We start from the raw sequence: 26170 nt of genomic DNA, 5'->3' as shown, positions 1-26170 counted from the left end.
CTGAACAATCCAAGCTGAAATTCATCTCCTTAAGCAGAAGTATTATTTCCCATATATGCCATAGAAAGGCATGTCTTTAAAATGTATATTAGTCATAAAACATCATGTAATGCACCCAATGACTGCAAAACAAAAACAAACAAACCCCACAACATCGGTGCTATTTTTTCCTCCTATTGCATTTGTTCTAAAACAAGAGTCACAGAAACATCTTAATAACTTTCTAGAGAGAAATAGATTTCCTCAGAGTGAGATAGTCATTCAGGACATTCTCCTGCAATCCCACCCCGCCCCTAGTAGGCACCCACACAATTGCATTTAGCAACTCCTTTCGCTTTGTGTATCAAACACTAATGCCCAAGCAAGTGTTTGCAACAACCCTTCGACAAAACGGTGTTCTTCTTCTTAATATTACATCTCGATTTCAGTTATTTTTAATCTGGTTTCAATTATTCCCTTTGAGCTTCTTTAAAGAAGTACACCTGCAGAATTCTGAAACCACTGGCTTTGATTTAAGAAAAAAAAAGTATTAGAATCGTGGATTATTTTTCTCTGTACCTGATATATTGTGTAGGGAGCTCTAGTCCTCTTTGAAGAAGCTCATAAGCCAAGCGGGCAAAGCTTTGGGAAACAGAAGAAAATAAAATAGTGCATACTCCAGAGAAGGAATTACATACTCAATTTTTGTTACTAGCACTTCTTTTTTAAAAAAAAAATGAGTAGATCTCTCTCAATACACCCACACTATTAGAACAAATTAAATAGAGAGACATTGGCATTGTTGGGAATATAAACCCTTTAGAGGAAATTAGGATACCTTAAATATAAGATTAGGAGTTTTAAACAGCATTAACATCTTACTGGACCTTATTTTCAAATTTTGCACCCTAAGAGCCAATGCAGTTTTGCCATCAATGCTAAATACCAAATAATACTTGTATAGTTGTAAACACTGGTAATCTAAACAGAGGGTCTGTCTAGACCAGGAAAAAAGGGTGCCTTTTAAAAATCGAGTTAGTTAACTGGATTGAGCTAATATGACTTGAAACACCCAATGTACTGTAATTAATGTAGACACTGTAATTAATGTAGAAACAGTTTAATACATTTACAATTCTATTAGCAAGTCATAGTGTAGCCTTTGCTACCCAAACCAGCCCCTTTTCTAGTCTATATAGATCCAGAGGAGCAAGGTAAGATGAGGGCAGGGTTGGAAGTGAGGGGTGCTGATGCGAAGAATGGAAATGTCCCAGATAATATTACTGGAAGATTTTTTGTTTTCCCTAGTGTAGACACAGGACACTGTTTGATTAAAAAAAAAAATAGACTATACATCTGAGCCCAAACAAGAAACCAATGCACCGACACCAAAGCGTTTCTCTGATTTCTTCCAATAAGTTATTCATTTCTTCCTTTTATTATTATTATTTTATTTCGCCCCCTCCCTCCCAAAAAATCATTTAAAAAAAGTGAGAACAGAAGTGGAAAAATCCTGGTGGTTGTCTTCAAATGTTCCGTGTAAGAGACATTGAGCCACTGTTCTTGCTCCATTGTGCACCTCTGATCTTAAGTTACTGTCTTTCTTTTTTATTATTATTTTTGTCCTACCTAATATAATTCTTCCAAATCCCAATCCAATATTTTAAAGCTAAAATTAAAACTGTTTTGTTTGTTTTAAAAGATTCTCTCTCTCTCTTTTATTTATTTATTTTTCTCCTTTTTTTCATTTTCTGTGTTTCTCTTCCTTGTCTCCAGTTTTACTACCTGGTCCTTCCCCAGATGTGTGCCTGTTAGCAGTGTTGTTGTTCAAGAACATCTTGTCCATGCCTTTGAGAGCTTCAGTCAGGTAGTTTTGGAGGGCTGTGAGGGCAGCACAGATGGCTGGGGCCCCAAAGCCATGGGTGATGAGGCTGAAGTGAGTCAAGCAGCTCTGAATGCCTGGTTCCAAAATAGGGCTGGGTCTGCTGTTGCCAATGGGTGTCCTGTCCTGGGCCAAGAGATCCGTGAATTCTTTACAAAGTTGCCTGCAAGGGTAGTAAAGAGAAGGAGAGAGAGCGAGAGCGCCCAGAGTAGTCAGTCACTTCACTTCTCTTTGATTAACACTTTATACACAGCCTGAGACTTCCAAGGTGTTGGACATGCATTAAGTTACAAAGACAGGCAGCTGCCCCTCTCATTCCACCTTCCCCCAACCACACACACACTAGGAAAATGTACTATAGTCATTTTACACATAAATAAACTAGAGTGCAAGGAGGCTGAGGGCCTTGCCCAAAGCCTACTGAAGTCAATGAAAGACTCAAACAAAGGCATCACAGACAATCAGTAGTGAAGTTAGATACAGAACTCAAAGCTCCTTACTCCCACCTTCCCTCCAACAACAGACAGAAGGATCCTGATTTCATGACCTCATGCTGCACTCCTTACCCCTCCACAACTCCCCATTGTCCAAGGGAGCAGGAGGACTGCAAGAATAGGCCCTTGCCTGGCTATTTCCTTACAGAGTTTGCTCAGTAAAGAGAAGAAGGATTCCTAGTAGAGTTAATCATACTCTTTCAATTACACCTCTTCTTCTCTGACTTAGGGTACATCTACACTACAGGGGGGAGTCGATTTAAGATACACAAATTCAGCTATGTGAATAGCGTAGCTGAATTCGACGTATCGCAGCCGACTTACCCCGTTGTGAGGACGGCGGCAAAATCGACTTCTGTGGCTTTCTGTCGGCGGCGCTTACTACCACCTCCGCTGGTGGAGTAAGAGCGCCGATTCGGGGATCGATTGTCGCATCCCGACGGGACGCGATAAATCGATCCCCGAGAGGTCAATTTCTACCCGCCGATTCAGGCGGGTAGTATAGACCTAGCCTTAGAGACTTTTTATTCTTGGGCCAGAAAGATGCTTCTGAAATGCCATCTATCTTTTTTTTTAATGTTTTATTTAGTCTATTTATTGCCTTTAGAATTAGCCAGATTGCCCTAAATGATAGATAGATAGATAGATAGATAGATAGATAGATAGATAGATAGATAGATAGATAGATAGATAGATAACTGCTATCTGGAGCTTGATCCTGGTATTATTAATTATATTATTATTTATTATGATTATTGTTATTGTTATTATTTTCTCAGAGATGAATACTACCTAGCCTTCATGTGAAGGCAATACCACCAATAGCCTGTAAATGACTCATTGGGATGACTGCTAAGTAGGATTGCTGAATACCAAATGTAGTCAGGTCTTTCTCTTCCCATGAATCCTGAATGAACTCTTCCCATGAGGGCAGGGGAGGAGGGGGTTGTTCGATGATGTAAGCCAAGAGTTGCAACAGTGACTAGAGAGTTTGGGTGCCTCTGTTTTCAGAGAGCCCCGAACACTCCCCTTCTGGACACCAGGCCCCTTTGAGACATCCTCAACGTGAGACCCCAATATCCCTTTTGAAAATCGTGGCCTGTCATGTCCACACATTCGGTCATAGTCTGTAGATGCTTCCAGGCCGTCTTGCACATGGGCAGCATTGTACAGATTCTGTGCCCAGTAGGGTATTTTATATACTACAATAAGGGGAGGGGGGGAGTCCCCATGATCATCTGACTCAGGCTCGTTCTTTTTAAAGTCAGGTCTCGCTCTATCGGCTACTCCTGGAACCTGTCTCGCTCTTCTTCCCAGTCCGCCCGGTGGCGTTTGTTTGTAAAAGCTCGGGGGCCCTACCGGCGAGCGCCAGGCCAGCACCACCGCGCGCTCCACGCGCACAAAGGGAGCGTTCGCCACCAGGTACAGCTCTGCTGGTGCAACAAACGGGAGGTAAGGTCAAAGCGACAGCCTTTGCCCGGGGCGATAAATAGACACCAGGGACGGGTTGCTGCTCTACTCTCGCCGGGATGAAAAGAACACAAGCCACCTTTTGGGGAGCACCGCTTCGAAGCAGGGGGTTTGACGTTTGGTGCTTGTTTATCTTTAAAACAGCTCCTTTGCCACCTTGGAAGATGAAAATTGAATCCTTCCCTTTTCATTTAGTGGCTTCCTATGGCTAAACCTCCCTTCACCCCACTCACAAGGCCCCCAGTTAAACAGGTGCATCATCACAGGGCGAAATAGAAACCCAGAGGGGAAATGATAATCCTCCCTCCCCCACAAATAATAGCAACATTGAGGTAGGAGAGAAGAGTTCATCTGTGATCCTCTGAAATTCCCGATGGGTTAAAGAGTTCAGAGGGTGGGGAAAGATAAAAGTCTTATCCACTAGGAAAGTGCAAAAGAGGAAACTTTGAGTTTGCAGAGCAAACGGTAATGAGTCAAACCCTTTAAAGCTTCAAAGAGCAAGGCAGGTCTGCGAGCAATTAAAGTTCTGGGACATTAATATCTTTTGACCCCGCGGAAAAGGGCAATCAAATTCCAATCACGTCTAAAAAAAACATCTGGACACATTTGAGCAAACGATTTTCCACGCCTCCATCTATTTCTTTAAATTGTGCTGTCAGCGGAGCAAGCGACGTCCCAGAGCCACTAAATAGCTTGGGTCTTGCCCGCGACAGAGTTAATATATGGGACACACCCAGAGCTCACCACCGAAAACCTGATCTGCCCTTAAAACATCAAACCATATAGCGCGAGAGCCAACGACAGGAGTAAATCAAACAAAATAGAAAAAGCTCCTGTAAAAGTTTCAGAGACCTAGATGTAGTGGCAGGTTTACAAGGTCCCCCTCTGGAGCTGCAGCTGCGCATTTCTCAAGGTGATTAACGGTACACATTTTGGGGAGGGGAGACTGTAAATTATTTAGTCGGGGTCTTTGATAGACAAGGCCGCTCGCTCTTGAAATCAAGGTGAGTTTTTCCTTTGACTTCAGTGGGAGTGGAGGCAAGGCCTAGCCACTCCTACACAGAGAGAAGCGTGAAATACACAAATAGAGAAAGAGAGGAATGCACACCCAAAAACAAACAAGAGGAGAAGAGAGAGAGAGAGAGCTGCAAACTCATACACAAGGAAAGAAAGAAACACGGAGACTCAAAATAGGCGGGGGAGGAGAAAGGGGTGGGGGAGGGGAGAGAAATAGACACAAACATGGGGACACGTGCACACTCACACAGAGAGAAAGAGTCAAACCACAGTGTGTTTCATGCGCACACAGCTCCAAAGACGCTGTTACAGCTCCAACGATACGCACGGGCACGTAGTGTTACAGGTCCACCATACGCTACAATCAGACCCACGGACAGGAACACACCCAGAGCACAACCTCTCCCCCACACATCCACCGCACAATGACGGACGACAGCGAGAGAGAAGAGCACAAGAGAGGGAGATCGGAACAAAGCCTATTGGAGAAAGCGCTGCTGGGCTCCTTTGCAGAGCGCTAGCGAGAATGGCCGCGTGGAGGAGAACGAATGTCAAACTCTCCAAGTGGCGGCCCTGAAAGCAAAGCGGGCTGTGGACTCACTTTGTAGCGAGTAGCATGTTCTTCCTGGAGTGGAGATCGCTGGGGTCCGTGTGCTGTCTGTTCAGGTACTCGGAAACAGCTTTGGCTGGAAACTCCGTTTCACAGATGTATCCAAAATCCCGAGCTAAGTGAACAGCTTCACCTGAGGAGAAATGAACAGCCTTTGATCATCACAGGCCAGCATAGTTGTTTAGTGAGGAGGCTGACCAGAAAATGGTTCAACCGAGCCGGCTGGAATATACTGAAACACGTTATTGCTGGTGGTACTGGTCACGCTTTGAAAAGATCAGCTCAATTTGGCACTGCAGAGGCACAACCCCAACTGAATTCAATGACAAAGACGGTTCCATGGGTGTAGGAGCCCATTATTCTTGTATCAGTCTCTTTCTGCAGAGCACATCCCCAGTTTTTGGCTAAAGGAGTCTTCACATGGCATGTATTGTCTTAGTTCTATTGACTTCAGTTGAGTTTGGTGATTTACACTGGTTGTGGTTCTAGTCCCACGTGCAGAGAAAAAGTGTGTTATTAATACATAGGTAATATAGACTTTCAAGTGTGTGAAAACAAAAGAGACGTCCTGATAGGTAAATGGACCCGGACTTTAAATGTGCAGAATAGGTTTGTATTTTCATAGCTCAGAAAAGTGTCACAAAAGCTCTACCATGGAATATCATATCCCGTGTGCGTCTCACACACACACACACACACACACTATTATAGCCACATCTGGAAAACAAAGCAGCCAACTGCATTGTATCCAATGGAAAGTGAAGTTTTGCATAGGTCTGATCACAATGCAACAAAAGCTACCCCTTCCACCCTCACCCTACCAAAAAAAAAAAAAAAAAAAAAAAAAAAAAAAATCCCAATGAAGGGGGACCTTTCATATGAAAAATAATAATTATTCTAACTATCATTCTAATTGGCATTTCCTCTGCCTGCCTGGCTTCAGGTTTCTACCCTCCAGAGGTTCGTGTCATCAAACTCCTACTGATGTACTTTCTACCACAAGAAGAAGACGACGACACAGTAGCTGAAGAAAGGGGGTGTGGGGAAACAGACTCTAGGGGGATTCCATCAGATTATAGCACAACCCCTCTAGAATAAAGCATTAAACTCTTTAAAGCACCGCCCGGAGGACCACGAGGAAGATTTCTAACACGCAAACCAGCTATGTCTAATAATTCTAGTACCACATTATTTTTAACGATCAGGACTTACTTTAAAACGTCATTTAAAAAAAAAAAGCTTTCTCAATAATCACCAAAAAGATGAATCACACTGTCCGCCAAATGCTAGAATTCCAATGGACAGTTATCTCCCCTCCTCCCACCCCCCACCCAATTATGTGCAGAGACACCATCCTCATTGCTTTTTGTTAATCCTGGCCAGAGATGAGTGAAACATTTATGCTACAGGCAACATAATTTAACAAGAAAAAAATCCTATTGTCAGAAAACTAGAAAAATCTAGAGCAGGCGCAACTTTCTATAGGAGAGGGGAAATCTTTTAAGGTAAATTGTTGATTTGTAAGTAAATCAGAGGACAGTAACATAATGTATAATGATGTAAACGTTGTATAGTTTTATATCCATATATAATGTATTTGCACACACACACACGGATCTGCACATACATTTGTGCTATGTGTCAACTTTTAAGATGTTCTGATTTTGCTATTAATGTGAATGCATAGTTTTACACACACACACTGCATAGATATAGGTATGGGGTGTGCTTGGGGGGTGTGTTTGAAACTATGTATTAATTAATATATATGAATATGCATATCAGACGATGAATGTATTTTCTCACATGGTAAATGTTTGTATATAGTGTCTTTAACTATGCATTCATAGTTTGATCGGCATTTTCATGTAATGTACTATGATTTATGAATATATAGATATACTATATCGTCAAAATAGAAACAATACTTATAACTAGAACGAATATAGTCTTGATTTTGATTTCACATATGAGTGTGTAACTATGTATTGCATTTATAATTAAATCAGAAGAATGTAAAAGTTAATATATAGTACAAAACTATAGGCACATGCATATGAGATACGACATAGTGTGTTATTGTACATATTGAATGTTACTCGCCTCTTTGTGTATGTATAATATAAATACATATAATTCATAATTACATCCACATAATTGTTAGTTATAATTTCTAAAGAGCCACTTTACCCCAGAATAAGTATAGTATTTCCTAAAAAACAAGTGAGAGTCTTGTGGATTCCACATTTCAATACAGTACCAACATCAGAGCATCACGTCAAGTACGGGATAGCGTTTGTTCATTTAAGAGGAGGTATAACTCGAGTATTCCGTTTTTTTCCTTTTGTTTTTTTCTTGTATCCCCCCCGCCCCTCCCCTTCTTCTTAAAGAAAGGGCTCGCTTGTTTCTTTGTTAAACTTTCACCCTCAGGTAAACTGTACTTATAACTGTTAATTTGTAGTAACCGCTTTCCCTTGCCGAAATTTAAAAAAAAATAGTTCTTTATTATTTTCGTTCAATGGCCGTATTGTAATGTGCATCTGTCATAATTAAGGTTGGAAGTAATGAATTAGCTAAAATTCTGGACCCAGCACAGACTAGACCAGGGGTTCTCAAACTGGGGGTCGTGAGATTATTACGTGGGGGGTCGGGAGCTGTCAGCCTCCACCCCAAACCCCGCTTCACCTCCAGCATTTAGAATAGTGTTAAATATAAAAAAGTGTTTTTAATTTATAAGGGGGGGGTCACACTCAGAGGCTTGCTGTGTGAACGAGGTCACCAATACTAAAGTTTGAGAACCACTGGACTAGACCATTATTCAAAAGGAACAACCTGGAAATCCACAAAAGTAGGGAATGGGAATATTTGGATAACTGCAGAGAAAGTTCGATTCTGCAGATCTCACTGAGGCAAACCTGAATTCAAGACACCCATTGGAGTTAATGGGAGTTTGATCAGTGACTTCAGCGTGACTTAAATGGGATCCTTAAAGTCTTAATTTCACCCAGTATTATGCATGTTAAACAGATCTTAATGCCACCGCTGCAACGATTTCCACTTAATCCATGAAACTTTGCAAAATGTCAAACTCCCAAACCGAAGAGACTTCGGAGCAGCCAATAATGTGAAGCGAGCTTGCAATTCACCGCTTACCTTCCACCAGGGAGGTGAGTAAAGTGACATTTGCGGCCTTACGCCTGCCGGCTGGTAAATTCAAACCGATTTTTTCTAGCCTCTCTCTCAACGATCTCCCCCCATTTTTCGATTTGGCTCTGGAATTGCAAAGAAATTAACATTCTGATTAACCTCGGAATGTCCCTGAAACAAACTTTTAGACTGTGCAATCTAAAGACCACTGGAGCTTGAAGGGGTTTTAACTTGAGGTTAGCACATTGTGTGTGCGCGCGCTTGCTGATAGAGTTTGCTGAGGTTTGCTTAATTTTTGCCACACACAACTGACTAGGTTCCCCCTCCCTCTTTAACTTACAGAAAACAAATGCACAGAATGAAATAACTTCTGTGTACGCTGCTGTTATGGAAGAAACCAAATTGGTTCATACAGTGTAAGACTAAGGCGTATTAGGATACGATTGTATATCTAGGTGGAAAGACAGAAGTATGGGATGAACTGATAGGGTATATCTAGAGGAAGCATGGAAGATATACGGGAAATTGATAAGAACACCTAAGGAAGAATTCAATAGATATTATACAGGAAATGTTGAACTATCTATTGGAACAGCTACATTATATATGGGACATGAATACTTAGTGATAAGAGCACATAATGGAATCTATATAGGAAATTATTGATAGGGACATTAAAAGGAAGACTGTGATATACATGGGAAACGCAGAGTTATTGTTAGGGCCAGGTCTAGTTTTATACAGATGGTTTAAAATCCGGGGTGAAATACTGGCTCCATTGAAGTCAATGGGAGTTTTCCCATTGACTTCAGCACTCCAGGATTTCACCCCAGATCTTTTATCACTAACAACTTCTTTAATTGCATATAAGGAATATGAAAGGAAGTCAAATCCTGTAGAGAAAGTCTCCCTACCTAGATTCTGGTCTGTCAGTATTTTGTGCCAAAGGAGCTAGGAACCAATGGCACAGTTGCAAGAGAGCAGCCATCTATATTTCACATGCTCTGAAATATAGATATTGAACAAAAAGCTTCTCTAAAATTTAGACTCGAGATACAAAGTAAAGTCAGCATAGTCCACTGTTTGGGTCCTGGGTCTTCTCCAGAAATCACTGAGGCTCAATAATGGTGTATGTGTTTAACCTTGCTAGTTATATTTTCTATTTGAAATTTCTCTTGCAGATGTTCTCTTTGCGCCACTTTCTATTACAATGCACAGGCAGATTAGCATCTGTAAGTAAAAAATCTGGTTTCTTCTTCCCTAACAATATGTCCACATATGACACTCTGGGAGAAGGACATGGGCAGACAAATCACCACAGAGGACTGGGATTTGCTATGGGAAGGAGGACCAGCAACCTGTCTATATTACAATAAAATAAATATTCTTTAATATATTCACATTAACCTGACTGGTGTGAGGTAGCACTGAAACAGTACCTTAAATAACATATCTATCTATCTATCTATCTATCTATTTAGTGGGTATGTGTATGTAAAATGGGGATAAATGTTGGAGAAATTGGGGTTAAAGTGGAGATTTTATGTATATATGGTGGACATGTCCAGTCATTAGAAAGTATCGGGATAAAACCTGTAACTAAATATCACAAATTGTTGGATATTTATCACCAAATAGTCCTTTGGTAATCCTTCAAGGGCTTCCCAGTTCAAATGGTCACACGCAAGAGGGAATGAAGAATTAATAATCTCTCAACTTCTAGTAGATGTTGGACTATTGGTAGCTTCTCGTTAGAAAAGGAAAATTAGTCCAACCCTAGAGGAATGGTTCAAAAACTATGGGAGGCTGTTGATATGGAAAAAATTAACACACCAATTATGTACCCAGCAAATTAGACAGAGGACAAATAGATACTTAGATATTTGGTTACTTTTTGGTCAATATCAGATAAAGTAAATTCACCTGAAAAAAACCCATCACACCATGTCCATTTTTGTTTAATATTAGCATTTAATAGACATGCCTGGTCCTTAAATATGTGTATACAGAGATGTCACTAAATTCAATAAACTCACTAGAAAGGACATTTTGTAGGTGTAATGATGCTCACTCTGTAATAGAGTAACACCCTTTAAAATAGAAATATCCGATGACTATATTCTTGCATAATGCCTCTTTAAACAAAAGCTACCTGTTGTAATGATTGCTTTATTTCTGATATTTAATTGGCAAGGATTTGTAAACTTCTTCAAACTTCCTAACTAATATAAATAAATAAATAGGTAAATACGTAAATAAATAAAGTTTCTTTGTTTTAAATCTCTGTTTCTTTTACAGGGAAAAATCATAGTAGCTAAGCTGTCTTACCTATAACTCCTGTATTCATAGAGAAGACCTTTTATTTAAATAGAAGCCTTCCTCTAAAATGTATGTTTGAGTAGATTAATGTGTATGTAAGAGACAGTTGGGAAGTAAAGTAAGTGCGTGTGTGTGTGCGTGTGTGAGAGAGATCCCTTATTGACCTTACTGTGAGCTGCCTTCTCAGAGTCTTGTACGCTAACGTAACTTTATGCATTCACTTCCATGTTTTCATGTTGCTGCTTATTTTTGCCTTGCCTTGAGTTCTACACACACAACTACAACATAAAAACAACACATATTTGCAAATGTCTTTACCATAGTATAGACTTTAGACGAAATGCTTAGTCTATGTGTATGTCTACGTAAATGCCCACACTTGCTGCAAGCCCTTACCTTCTAAGTACTCCTCCTAGGAGGGATGCATTCAGACACTCTGGAGGCGAGAGGCGTCTTTGAACTTCTCCCACGGTTACTTTATACTTTGAAGTGGAACTGAGCAAGGACAAGCGGCCAGGTACTGAGCAAAACACCTCTCCGGTATTGACTGACATTCCACCCAGGAAGCCATCTTTATTCATCATCAGAGAAGTAACAGATTTTGGAGGAACTGGCACTGGAGAGAGAAAGAAGGGGTGAGTGTGGAGTATGTAACATGATGACACATAAGAGTACAAACTGTCCAAACTGGCTAGTCTGACATCCATAGCACATCTGAAGAAAAGTGAATTCATAGGCCCAGAGTTTCCTAGTAGCTACACCAATAAGAGTCACCGTTGCCTTGAGTCTACAGGAAATTTACCTGGATGGGTGATAATGGATAGGTAGAGGTGCAGTGGAGTACAGCTGATGTATATTGGTTTGATAATTAAAAAAACGATGTATATTATAAATGTATTTTAAGTGTATTTCTTCCTAAATTATTTGTTTGTAAGCCCTGCCATGCAGGAGCTATATCTTCTTGTGTAATGGACAGCGCCGGGCACATTGCTGGGTTACAAGAATATTAATACTCCTCTTCCTAATACTAACAATGATAACAACTAGGAAACATTCTAATGAAGTCAAAGGAGTTACTGGTTTAAGCGAGAATTGGGACTACAGAATTTAGCAAGGAAAGGATTACTTTAGTGTTGTTTTGGGCTTCTAATAAGACAGTTTTTTTTTTTTTTTAAATGGAGATATCCTATCTTCTAGAACTGGAAGGGACCTTGAAAGATCATTGAGTCCAGCCCCCTGCCTTCACTAGCAGGAGGAAGTACTGTTTTTGCCCCATCCCTAAGTGGCTCCCTCAAGGATTGAACTCACAACCCTGGGATTGGCAGGCTAATGCTCAAACCACTGAGCTATCCCTCCCCCTCTTTTGTGCAACATAATTAGCACAATTATTTCCCCCCTAAAAAGGTGCATTAGATAATAGCCTGGTATCAGATTGTTTAGCATATTATATAACAAACAGAAAAAAAGTGGGAGTATTCAGTTTCTAAATAAAACTGGTCTGATTACAGCAACAAAAATACACCAGGGGATTTCTTTTTAAAAGTTTGCCCCTTAACTAGTACCAGACAAAGTAGTTAATTTCTCTGAGTAACAAATAAGATTGCTTTAGGAAAAACCGAAGGACTTATAACATTCTAATTCTTTTAACACCAAACAGACACAATTAGGAACAAACACTTATTTTGCTAAACTAAAAATGAAAGCAATTCCCTCCTGGTATGAATTTTGTTTACAAATCAACTTAAATAGCTTGGTCATAATTGTGTGTAACTGTTATGATTTACAGCAGGTGCTCTAATCAATCAACCAATCACTTTAATTTATAGACAGCGTCGCAGCATTTTCCCAGTTGTTTCATTTCTGCAAGTAATTGATAACAAACCATACTTAAGGTATGTTTTATGCAGGAGTTAATAAGAGCTGACAGCTGCTACTGCCGCTCTCTTTTGGAATCACCGCAGCCTCATTTCCTTATAGAACGTGTATTCCTAAATTCTAGATTCGCTGGTGGTAGTCTAGGGGGCATATTTTACAGAGAAGACTAATTGATTACACACCCCTGTACAGCAGATTCTCCTTTGCAATATCGCATTGCCAGTCAATCAATGGCAAAACCAATTTTGCAAGTAATAGGTTCGACTACACAAATATGCCAGCTATTTAGGTACTTATAATACATGCCAGTTAAATCATAAAACCCTATTTATTTGCAACATGTCTGGAGAATCATCCCATTGGAGTTGGGGGAATATTTAAGTCGTCTGGGGCTGCTGAACAATAAGATCGGATATCCTAATACCTTAACAAGTGCTAACAACTGGGCAACTGCCAATTTTATAGCCTCAGTGTATGGAATAGACACAACAGGGTTTCGCTGTTTTTATTATAAATTATTTCCTACCGCCAGGCCAGACTCCAACAATAAAACCTCTATAACAGCGCAAACCCAAAACGCATGTAGATTTCATATAGACAGATTGCTTCAAATAGACTGCATATAGTCTCTAATGTAAACAACTTATTTTGAGTGGCTTTACTGAGGGGGGCGGGGGGGGGAATCAGAAACTGAAACGGATTCCCATTTCGTATTATTTTGAGTAAGACAACGTATACAGCTTCGGAAGAACGTTTCCAGCTTCTGAACTCTAGCCCGTCAAAAAACTTGAAATTGGCACAAAACAGTTATAAAAGAGGGGCAGAGGCCCGAAGCGGTTTTTCCATTGCTATTAATAGAAATGTTGTCATTATCTTCATTGATCAGTCAGATCCTTTGGTTTTAGGATGCTTTAAGGGTATATGTTAAAAAAAAAAACCCTCTCCCCTCTGCGCTACATTTTTCAGTAAGATGTTTTGCAGAGTGACTCAAGTGCCCCCATCAAGACACAATCGAGTTGTTTTGAAAATAAATGAACATACACACGCTGTGAAATCACTAATCCTTTAAAGGACCACTAACAACTGAGATCATTTCACTTTGCAATTTTCTCCACGCCAACAAACAAACACAAAGGTTTTGATACACCTTTCCAGTACCTATATTTAGTGACTAGTTTATCAGGTCACTGTCCAGTGAACTGAGAAATTAAACAAGAGACAACAGTCCTAAGAAAATTTGATCTTCGTCTAAACTCACAACAGAGAGAGCTGAACACATGATATGTTTAAACATCTCTCTCCCAATTTGCTTTGCCCTTTATGGAGCATTTGTTACATTAGTTAACCTTTGAAAAATGGATTTATTATGTTCAATATTTTTTTTCATGCAAATTTATTTTGATAAGCAAGTTAGTCCTCTTCCCTGCTATGCTTTGCAAACTTCTGCGATTGTTCTTTACAATAACTATACAAAAGGGACTAGGTATACATCAAGATCACTTGAGTATAATAATTCTAAACACATTTAGGAATCTTACAAGCCTATGCAAGCATATCTATTGTGATTTCATAGTTTCAGAGATATGTATTCTAATCTATACTCTATCTTTTGTAAATTACCTGCCACTCCTAAAAAAGTGAGTTTACCATGGAATGGATTAATTATCTATCTCTATCATTACAAAGATATTAGAACTATTACCAGAGATAATATAATTTTGAGATTTTAGAGGCTGTGTGTAAAATGCATTTATTTAAACATTTATACACTGTATTCCCTGGAGTATTTTTACCTACATCTATGTGTTTTCCAAATCTGGTTTTATGCCTCATAATAATTGTCCATAGAAGGACACAGCACACGCACACACAAGTTTCTGCCTACTTCTTGCATGTTTTGCTTTGTCCAATTTATGCTGATCTTGTTGTCACTTTCACAATTTTTTTTCTCCCAAACTCTTTTGTGTGTGTCTCCTTTCCCATTGTCCCTCAAAACCTCCCCTCCACCTTTGAAAAAAAAAAATTGATTCTCCTGGTCCTTTCGGCCTCATTGTCATTTTCCCTTCCATTTCTCTTCAGCTTATCAATAAACCGAGAGAGCAACAGTAGCCGCTTGATTTGTTAGTAATTATGAGCATACTGTTCCTGCAAACGGAATCTCTAGATGAGTGAGAGCGCTTTAAAACGACAGCAGGAAATGGTAAGGAAATGGAGCATGGCAAACCTCAGCGTGAAGCTCTCAGTTCTTTACATGTTTACAATTTTCTGTGCATACATTAAGGCTCAGTCTTTTTTCATTTCTCTGTTGGGTTGCTCTACATAACTGTGTGGCAATGCAAAAGTAGCATTTCACACACACACGGATTAAATTAATAAATGGGATTTAAGTACTCGACATTATTCCAGCACCCTCGTTATACTGCAAGACAAAAACATGGTTTAAAGAAATATTGGTGGTTAATCATCTGCACTGGGCAAATAATAATAGTATAATATCAATTTTTTGGTCTATAGATCTCTGTAAGTATTAACTGGATTTGGAATTAGCCTTTATTAGAAAGGTGTATGTCCATCAGAACAGTCAATGATTTGGTAGTGGGAGATTTGGTTTGGCTTTGTAGGTAAACCTAGAAACCCGAGAATATATACTACCCCCTGACCCTGAGCCTCGATCCTTATTTTAAAAATCTATCTATCTATCTATCGTGTATTCATGAGCTGATGGCAAGAGTTCGAGTCCACCACCACTCCTTGCCTTTGAAGCTAGGAGTTAATTTAAGAGTGAAATCTATTACCCCGAAATTGTTTCCCATTAAAGTAACAGCGATCATAAAATACAGTTGGTGTTCCAGGAAAAGAACCAAAAATAAATAAATAAAGCTAGGCAAATTCTGTACGTTACATTTCAACCGATTCGCAACTCGATCACCTGAAAAGCTGTAACCAGATATCGTGGTTTTTAGTTAATCATTTATTGCTGGCCATTTCAGGAAGCGGGAGAGAAGAAAAAAAAATCTTATCCTGTTCTATTGAGGGAGTGACTTTTTAAAAGTGTTAAGAGGCTCCTTTTGTGTGATTCTTGGGGGGGGGATTAGAGCTTATTTGTACTATGCTAACATATGAAGTTTAAAATAGAGTTTGGTGCTACTGTGTGTGTGTGTGTGTGTGTCTGTACACAGACAATGTCTAGAAATAGTTTAAAGTAAATAAATCAGGATACTTTTAAGGTCACTGACTATGTCCCCAAAGTCACAACAATTGAACTTTGGACTCAGGTCACGCGAGATTTTGAAAGAGGACAACTTTTTTTTGTCATAGATCATGCCAAACAAATTACAGCTGAGCTGCTGACAAGGGGATCCGCTACGGCCTTCTTTACACACCGAAAACCTCCCCTTGATTTCAGCAGAAACCTGGGTGACAGAGAATGTGAGGATAAACCCAGATAATATGTAGCTGATAACTCCTTAAACCTGAGATAAATCTAATATTAATACTCTTGATGATCATCATCATCATAGTCATTTATCTAGGCTTCCTCCCTTTCCTTTCCTTTCCACCACGCCAATCTTAATGGAACTAAGAGTTAAGAATGATTTTTTAATGTCTTGTTGGATTTTTAGACTGTTAATGTACCGCATCCTTCTCATTATTACTTTATTGATTGCTCATTGACCAGACCCCTTCAAATCGTATTAGCCACCCTCTGCCAGTTTAGATTAGGAGAGTTTAAAAAGCACCTTTCATTATTTCGCCACCACTACCACCACCACCACCGTAGAGTAGAGGCTTGGCAGCTTAATGCGCTCTCTAATGGGGCAGCTAAGAGACGAGGGGCCACGGTCCCTGCCTATTGCATTAATAGCTCAAAGGGGGCTAATACAGAAAATTAGTCTTAAACGAGCTCTGGAGATCTCCAAATGAAAGAGCCATTTATCACGCTGGCTACCTTCACTCCACTCGTTTGCTCTCTCTACTGGGAACAACTCATTTCCTCTTAACTAAATTACTTCAGAAATGTCAAGTAAGCCCGGATAGCAAACATAACAAGAGAGTGTGTGTGTATATAATCTATTGTGTGGGATCAACACGGATGATAAATTGAACAGTTCAAGATGATGATGATGATGATGATTATAATATTTTTACAAGGGTTTCTTCAAATTTTAGGCAAGCTTTCTGAAGCGATAGATAGATAGATGATCATCATTACCTCCATGACACTCAAAGATCATACAAATATAAGCACTTATATCCGAGAGGATGGTTGAGATATTTGTGTTAATAATTTAGTTCTATAGCCTATCTTTCACACTACATGTTATGAAAACGTTTTAAACAGTAAACTAGCCTCTTTTGAAACAGGCAAATCTCTCAACCCTCCTCCTGTCCAGATTCCATTTATCATTAAGTGTACTTTACTGGTAATAGTCAAGAAAAAAATCTATCTGTCTATCTATCATCTGCCAGCAAGAATGATCTGCGGGTCTTTGATAACTTATTCTTATTTCAAAGTACATTCCCATGGCTGCAAAGTGTTGAGACCACAGCAAAATTCATACTGAACCCTTTCTATTTTGCACCTTCTATCGGTCTGATCCAACATCGTCAGCCACAAATATGTCTCTTCCCTTCTACCAGTGTTCAAAGAAAAACGAAACTCACAAAAATTAGACTAAAAGTTCGATAAAGCACAGCATTAATTCTAAGGGGGGAAATAACATTCCTATGCCTTTTAACACATCTACAAGAAAATGTCGGTATCTTTTTTACTGATATGATTTTAAAAGTGCGTATGTATACTTTTAAATATAGAGATTATAATTCTAAGTGTCTTCTGATATAGACTAAGGTTAAGCATACACCTGTGGGTGTTGGTATATTCAGATGTGTGCACACATTCACATGCATACTAGAATTATTAGCATCTTCTGATCGATCTCTCTCTCTCTATATATATATATATTTAAATAAATAATTGTAAGTATCATTAGATGTGCTTAACACTGACTACCTTTATAGCCACAATCACTGTGTATTGACACCAAATGTTCCTGCTACCCTTTTCATTTTGAAAAAAAAATAGATTGTTTTGACGAAGTGGTCACATACAATACATGGCAGTGTTCTGTACATAACAAAAGGCAAAATGTGCGTACGAGCAACGAAAATACGAAGGTAGATCAACGTTAAAAAGAAGGCTCTCAGCCACAAATCAACCGCCAATTAATCAAGAAGACCCAAGAGAAAACATTGCGTATGAGCTAGAGAGAAAGAGATAGATAGATAGATATAGAGAGAGCATACATTCGCAAACCGGTATGTCACACACCTAAACTCATAGGCTGGTAATCCATGCGAACTGAAAAGCGCAGAGCAGTTCTTTTTCTTAAAGTAAGACAATTCACTGTTTCCCACAAAACCCTACGTTTTCCCACCACCGGACATAAATTATGTTGTCAAAAGAGCTTCAGGTTTTCATCCACCCTTCCCCAAAATTATGATTGCTCGAATTTACATAATTACATTTTTAAAGGAAACAAACGATTGAAATACCTCACCCTGCCTTGAATTCTTATTCCATCAACACCCTTACGTTCTTTTCTTAATATTCTAGAAACTCATCCCTATTAAAGTATCGGTTTCATGTGCATTAGATGAATAAACCACTGAAGATAAGTGCTGTTGATAGTAAACATAAGGGCCAGCATTGCTAAGCGTCAGCTCTAGTATTTAAAACTGAATCTAGAAATAGAAATTCCTTGGATAATTAAAGATAGCTCTCCCTAAATGTGCAGTGTGAGAGCTGTTTAACGTCTATCAGCATAACCCATACTAATCGCCATGCATCTTCAAGTGACTGTCAGAGAATTGTAAAAAAATTAAGCAGCTGCAACACGCCCAAAATGAGTTATTGTAATTACATTTAATTAGTTTAATTAGTTAATTATTTTGCTTACAGCTGTACAAGAGACTGCAAACATTTGTTAATATCACATTCCCTTTAACAGTATGGGGTGATTCTGCAGTTACACTAAATCATGTATGCATATGCAGAATGATTTTAAAAATGGGCATGTTGGAGGGGGAGGTTGTATTTCCATAAGCATGTGTTTCTTTCCCCCCCAACACATTTGGCTCGATTGGAAAACGCATAAAAGCCACAAATGGAATCAAACAATTCTTAAGAGTCACACAGTGCAGATCAAGAACTACTAAAGGTGAAAAGTTAAGGTATATCTGTGAAAACTATTTTATAATATGTGGTGGCATTTTTACACCAATATCAAAATAGGAATTGCTGGGAAATTCAAAACTTGATGGCTGTTTACTTATTTTAAATCAGTTGGCAACAATTAAAAGAAATATTTAAGATAAAATGTAATTATCTAACTCCCAGACAAGAAAATACTCGTTCCTTTTAGTTCCTCTTTCCTCGTTTCATCTATCTATCTATCTATCTATCTATCTATCTATCTATCTATCTATCTATCTATCTATCTATCTATCTATCTATCTATCTATCTATCTCCCATGCCTGTCTATTTTTCCGGGTAAACTAATTGCCTCAAAGTAAAATCATATCAGGAAGACATTGCTACACAGTATAAGTTTGTCAAACTTGTTGGAATAATCCATACCTTTTTTAATGACAGACTGGTCCAATAGGTTCATACCGCTGTTATTGGCATCTTCAACTGACTGTGAATATAAAAACATCACTATTCAAATTGACTGGATATTAAAGTATGGCGTACATAAATCATGTCATTCCAAACTGGAGTTTCTGTTATTTCCATTTATATTAATTCACTGGGGGAAGAAAGGTTTATTAGTATTATTATTATTATTCCCCCAAATCGACATGGAAATGAAATTGTTCCAAATCATATGGTCTTATAATAAAAAAGAGGTGTGAAGCATATGGGGTGCAATAGTATTTTTGTTATCTTATAAAACATAGATATTACATAGTCTCTTTTGCATTCAATAAAGCTTTATATTTCTTTCTTTGAAAATTTGGCAATTTGGTAACATCTCCAAGATCTAGTATCTAAATGAACACGATTAAGGACAACTTAGTTTTTTTATTATTATTATTTTTGACCCTGCCATTTAACTCACAGGCCTTTTACTTTTTATATAGGAAGGTTTACATTATAGACTTGTAATTAAAATTTGAGCAATTCAGAGTAGAGTGCAACACCCACATAGTATAGGAAACAGAGATTAACAGCTCGCACGGTTTGGTTACAATTTAAAAGTGTGTGTGTGTGAGAGAGAGAGAGAGAGAGATGGGGGAAGGGAATTACACAGAGACAAAATATAAGAGCAATTAAATCGATTGCCTAGAAAAGTCTCTCTCCTCAACCTGTCTACTTTCACCCTGCTTAGAAGCACACCTGTTATTATGGCATTAACTTCTTTAGCAGGAAAACAAACAAAGATGGTTACACTGCAGCAGGGGCAAATGTTAAGTTTTATTTTTTAATATAAATTGTCTGATATAGAATACCCTCTTCAATGAGCAACAACAACCATCGCAGAGAACAAAGGTGACTAAAGAACCATTTCTAATAGATTTCAATAAGTGGTTCCGTTTTGTGGTCAGTTCTAAACTGCAGATGTAGATAGATAGATAGATAGATTAGATGGCTTTGGGGTTTGTTTGGTTTTTTTGTTTCCCAAAGACACATTAAACATCTTTAAGTCATGGAATTTTCCTCTTATTCTAACTTTATCTTTCCAAGTAGTGTCTTAGTTTATCATAATCCAGTCCTTATGTAAATATCTTTCTATTCTCAGGAGACCCCAGCTAAGGTGGGATATGAGTTAGGATAAAATTATATTTCCAACAGCACATCCAAAGTGTGATGGAACAATAAACAATATTTCCTTGAATTCCTTTCCCTCTTGACCCCAGCCTCCCAGTTGCCCCCCCACACACACACACACACAAGTTCCTTTTGTCTTTTTTTTTACTCCTCCTTAATCAATAGGCCACATACCTACAGGGTATCACAGAAAATAAGAGGGGAAATATCAAATACAATGATAAGGTCTTTTCTTTTTTTCCTTCTCTCCTTTAGCAGCTTCTATACTGTCTTCAACGAGACAGAGGAAGATGAACAAATGGTGCAGCCTGGTGGAGAGCATCATTTTGCAACAGGATGCTATAAAAATGGAGGCAAATATTAAGCGCCATCTTCCTTTTTGTAACCTCACCTTATCTCGATATTGCCTGGCTATGTCTATGTCTACCTATGTGTGTGTGTATGCACTCCACTCGCTTTATCAGCAACGTGGGTTAGTTGTTACAGTTAATGAGAAGACTCTTGTCTGATTTTCTATCTAATTACGCCCTCCTGCTGGGTTTTTGTACAGGATGTTCGCGCAGCATGCTGGCAGTTAATAGTCACAGAGAGGATCGTAAAGATTTAATTAGGACTGCATGCGGAAACGTGGAAAAACAACTCAGACTTTTAATTACTAGACTTCTTTAGTTAAAAGTGATACCAGGGGTTACTTTATAAGAGACTCGGGTGTTTTGGTGCAACTTAACTTTCAGCCTCCTTAGCTTGCATACACGGGGATGGGGGGTGGGGGTGGGGGGGTGGAGGAAGGGAAGGAGTAGAGGTTGTAATGGGGGAGGTGATGAGTTTCTAGCATAAATTTAGCAAACCTGGAGATGTATTATTGCAAATAAACTTGATAGTACTGACCCGTTCTAAACACCATCTCCATACCCAGCAGCTATAAAATAATATAACTGAAATAAAACCCACAGAGTTTGTCATTTGTTTTGCAAACTCTGGATGTGTGATCGTGTGTGTGTGTGTGTGTGTGTGTGTGAGAGAGAGAGAGAGAGAGAGAGAGAGAGAGAGAGAGAGAGAGTTGGATGCATTTCTTCCCTATAGCTTTGGCTATAATAATGAATGAAGGTATAAAAGGTGCAGATCCCCTAATCTGCGAGGAATAAAGATGAAATTGCAATGGCTATTTTAATTTATTTTTTCTACCTAGGGGAGACATATTTGTTTTCAATGTGAAGATCCTTTTTTTTTTCTCTGTGCATATTTGTCGGTTGTAAATTGCAGATGGAAACCCTAATTCGCCGCAAAGGACAGCACTGTGCTTACAATAGAACCCTACGTTACAACCACTTAATTATGTTCCTGGACAACGGATTACACATGGTCTGGAACTGGGTTTATATCATATCCTCAATTTTTTCTCTCTCTTTCTCTCTGCCAACCAAACACATACTTCTGAAATCTATTTAATCTGATGGTTTAAAGGAAAAAAAACTTTACTCAAAAAGTAAAACTTTGTGAGCAAAAAAAACCCTGACTAATATGCCTCAAGGAAACTTTTTTTCCACAAGGCATAGAAAGTAGGTGTATTTATTGGCTATATAGGATTTTTTTTTACCTGTCCTAGAAAAAGTCCATATTAAGAATCACATATTAAGAAAACCGCCAACTTAACCTGGCTCGCAAACACAGAGGGAAAATAATAGAAAATGTCTGTCAATAAATACAATCCTGTCACCACCTCTGTGCCTATTTATACTAACTTGCTGATGAGCACTTTCATCTTCATAAATTATCCCTTGGAATATTTTTTTCAGTTTGAGAGCCAACCTTTAAAAATAAGTACCTGCCTCATTCTCCCAGTGCCCTATCCTGTCTAAACATTGTGTCCAGAACTCCAGAGATAGATTCCTGCACGAAAATACCCTGTCTGCAACGCCCCTTTAGCTGTTTGGATGAGCAATACAGCACAGGCTCAACTAGGTCCTTCCTACCGTAGGCTATGGATATATTATTTTGTTTAGAAAATGACCATGCGACATGCACCTTATTTGTATTCAACACCTTGCGCCTTATTGACTCAGCGGGGAGTTTAATAGAAGGATTCGTTTTGCTTTAAAAATATCTGAATACGAATAACTGTATCCGGTCTCTACCTATCTATAACAGAAGCACAACGAGTATACCAGCTAATTCTGTTAGTTTTCTTTTGGCGTTAATATTTTCTATATCTTTTCGGTACTAGATATAGAGAGATAAGGGATCCTATTCTGTTGTCCTTACTCAAGCAACACTCCCATTGCCAGTTTTGCCTGATTAAGGAATATAGGATGAGCCCCATAAAGCCTGTTCATGGAGCGCAGGGAGACCGCGTAGGTCTGACAAATAAAGTTTTAAATCCGCGCAATCCAATGCTCCGATTGCCATTGAGTTCAGAGGGATCAGTAACCAAATACCAAGGAAAGCCTTTTCCATGACCATCGCAAACGCTAACGCACCAAGAGACAGGGGCGTGCGAGTCTTTAAAGTGACACCCAAGCAAATCAAATTTGCAATTTTCCCCTTCCATTGATTGTATTTTCAGCAGTCTTGCATTTTTAAAGCTGAGCAACAATAGGTCTAATAAACGAATTCCTCCTCATGCTTGTTGGGTACTTTTATGCTGAATTGGGTAGAAGCCCATTTATTTTAGTGAAGCATTTCATTTTAATGAGTTCTTTATTCTCCTTTTTGCAGATTCCTCCCTTGCTATTTTAAAAAATCTGTCCAAGACTTTTAAATATCTGCAACCCGGCAACAAAAAAGCAGGAAAAACACCACCGCCACCAACCAGCAACCCTCGTGTAAAATGTGGGCCGAAAATCATGCATCCACCTACTATGGGAGCTGTGCCCTAGTAAGGTCGAAGCCGAGCCATTTTGGGTGAAATTGTTATGGGGCTTTTGTTTTAAGGAAATAGCCCGTAATGACTTTGGCTTGGGGAGTGAGAGAGCTAGGAAATATTGTACCTCAAGGCCCATGAAACTCCATTGTTTCCCAAAGGATGGAACAGAACAATGATATATGTTGTTGAGATAGATAGATAGATAGATTAGATTAGATAAAGAGAATATATATATACACACACACACAAAACATTTAAAAACAGTGCCCTGTGCAATCCTTTTATATATCCTTGATCCTATACACAGGGTTTTGTTCTGCTTTGTTTTTTTCCTAACTGGGAGTAATTTTTTAAAAAATTTGTTATTCTGAAAGATCTCACTGAAACCCCAAAACTGCAAAAAGCTGGTTGGGAGACCCATATTTCACATGGCTTAATATCTGAAATAAGAAAAGCTTTCATAAACTTTATCCCTTTTCAAAATGCCTAGATTATTCAGAAACGCCTGTTCTTTCTTTCTTTCTTTCTTTCTTTCTTTCTTTCTTTCTTTCTTTCTTTCTTTCTTTCTTCATTATTGTAGCTTTCATCTTGTTAATGTATTGTGAGATGAATGTAAGAAAGAAAGAAAGAAAATATTTTTTAGAAAAATACTGGAAAATATAAGTAGGGAACGACCCTGAAGAGGCAGGGGGAGGGTAACCTAATAGATCTTTCCGTTGTCTAATTGCTATGATTCATAATTGATCGTTGTTGACTATGTGTCTCCCAGCTGCTAAGATTTCTTCAGGCTCCCTGGCAGTAGCGGGGGAAGGAGCAGGAACGCCTTACCTGCACGTCCTCCATTCCTGGGTGTCCGATGCCATGCAGAGAAAGGCTGTCTCCCATGCCGGAATCCAGGCCATGGTGTGCCGAGTGAAGGAGAACATCTGGCCGCCTCACTGAGTGGTAGTCCCGCCTGGGGTCCAGTCCCGAGAGCTGAGGCAAGGCGGCCCGAGGCTGTGGCAGCAGTGAGCCGGCTTCTGATCCCACCTCTTGCCTCTGCCTTTGTCCCCAAGGGTGCTGCTGGGGTTGATGCAAGGGGTTTAGGGAGTAAGGGTCATTGACATGGGAGTACGGGTCCTGGCTTTGGTGGTAAGGAAGAGGCTGGTAGGGGGGTGGGAAGTAAGGCGGCTGGAAATCCGAGGACGGGGTGTGAGACAACGGCGGGGCGCTGGAATAGGGTCCCTGGGAGACAGAGCCCAGCTGGGACAATCTGGAGCTGTGGCTGGGGACTCCATCATGCCGGTCCTAAAAACAAAAATGGGAAAGGAATAAAAAAAAAGGAAAGAAACAAAAGAGGAAATGAAAAACAAATCACACCGCAAGATAAAATAAAATACGCATTTAAATAGACCCCTTAAATCCCCCGGACTCGAAATAGTCCAGCATTTCCTGTCCTGATCATGTAAGTTTCCAAGGACAGGCGAGAAGGGGGAGGTGGGAGAGAAATATACTAAAATGTCATAATTAAAAATGTAGGAGTGGTGTACTCTGTGTAGGTACAGTTTGTGGGGCTTTGATCCGTTCTCTGGCTGCCTAGCATCCCTCCAAACCACAGCGTATAAAGTTTTCAAACATCTATTCACTCCCCTTCACCACTAAACTCCGGTTTAAAAAAAAATATCACCCACTCATTCTGCCTTGGAAGGTCAGAAGAAATGCTGTAATAGTCGGATGACAAAGAGAGGGTGAAAATAAATGTTAAAGGTGTCTTTATGTAAAGTCAACCCTCTGGTGTTTTTTTTAAATAAATACATATATAAAAATATTAAACAACAAATCCAGCCACTGTGATTTCTGCAGCAACTTCGAATGTATGTTATCCCTTTCAAATATTATACTCCAAAGGGGGGGGGGGGAAAGGGGAATTAAAAATTGAAATTAAAAGTCTTGGTGTGTGTATAGGGGGAGGGGGGAATATGAAAGTCTTCCGAGAAAGTGTGGGAGAGGAGTTTTGTCCAACTCCATCCTAGCTGAGGCTTCAAAGCTAAAGTAAACAAGAAAACATCTAGTCCACAAAGTGTTGTCCAAATCCCCACCAGCGATGGCAAAAAAAAAAAAAAAAAAAAAAAAAAAAGTTTTCCTCTCCCCCCCAGCTCAAACCAAGAACACACAATGCAAAAAGGAGAAGCAGCTGCAAGCCTCCTCCAATTATTGTGCTAAATTACCAAGCCAAAGGCGTTCAAGAGAGAGAGAGAGAGGGGGAGAGGGAGCGAGAGAGAGAGAGAGAGAGAGAGAGAGAAAGAGAGAGAGAGAACATGCAATTCTGGTACAACATGGATCCAAACTCACCATGGCGGAATAGGTGTGGACTAACATCTGGAAATAAAAAAAAGTCTTGTAACAGCTACAAATAAAAGAGTGGTGCTGATAATAATAATAGTAATAATAGGAGAAAAATATCAAGGAGCTCGGCAAAGGGACGTGTTGGACACAGGAGAACAGCTTGAGGTATTTCCAAGTCTAGCCATCAAAAATCATCATAAAAAAATTAGCCAGTGCGCCACCCCCCCGCAAAAAAAATGAGGTTGGAAACCTATGCAGACATCTATGATTTCCCCCCTCCCCTCTGGTTTTTTATTTATTTATTTATTTTCCCCCCTTTGAGCTTCCAGATGCAATCCTCTTCAACCCAAGGCT

The 26170-nt window shown here is 39.3% G+C and overlaps 1 protein-coding gene across 2 annotated transcripts in view; it reads right to left on the bottom strand.

Moving 5' to 3' along the window:
- Window positions 1–708: 708 nt before the first annotated feature.
- TFAP2B (transcription factor AP-2 beta) overlaps window positions 709–26170 on the bottom strand; it is a 28806-nt gene continuing 3344 nt past the window's right edge. The window contains exons 2-8 of one of the 2 annotated variants that reach the window (XM_034766684.1): window positions 25823–25849; window positions 24320–24778; window positions 19435–19495; window positions 11315–11534; window positions 8606–8724; window positions 5444–5585; window positions 709–2024 (exon numbers count right to left, since the gene is read on the bottom strand). In XM_034766684.1, coding sequence (XP_034622575.1) covers window positions 1724–2024; window positions 5444–5585; window positions 8606–8724; window positions 11315–11534; window positions 19435–19495; window positions 24320–24778; window positions 25823–25849 — 1329 coding nt within the window. In that variant the 3' untranslated portion in view covers window positions 709–1723. The remainder of the gene's footprint in view (window positions 2025–5443; window positions 5586–8605; window positions 8725–11314; window positions 11535–19434; window positions 19496–24319; window positions 24779–25822; window positions 25850–26170) is intronic. The other variant, XM_034766683.1, reaches the window with a different exon arrangement.

Source organism: Trachemys scripta, chromosome 3 (genome assembly GCF_013100865.1).
Source record: "Trachemys scripta elegans isolate TJP31775 chromosome 3, CAS_Tse_1.0, whole genome shotgun sequence".
Taxonomy (NCBI): Eukaryota; Metazoa; Chordata; order Testudines; family Emydidae; genus Trachemys; species Trachemys scripta.
The sequence above is the reverse complement of the archived record's forward strand: the minus strand, read 5'-3'. Positions and strand labels throughout refer to the sequence as shown.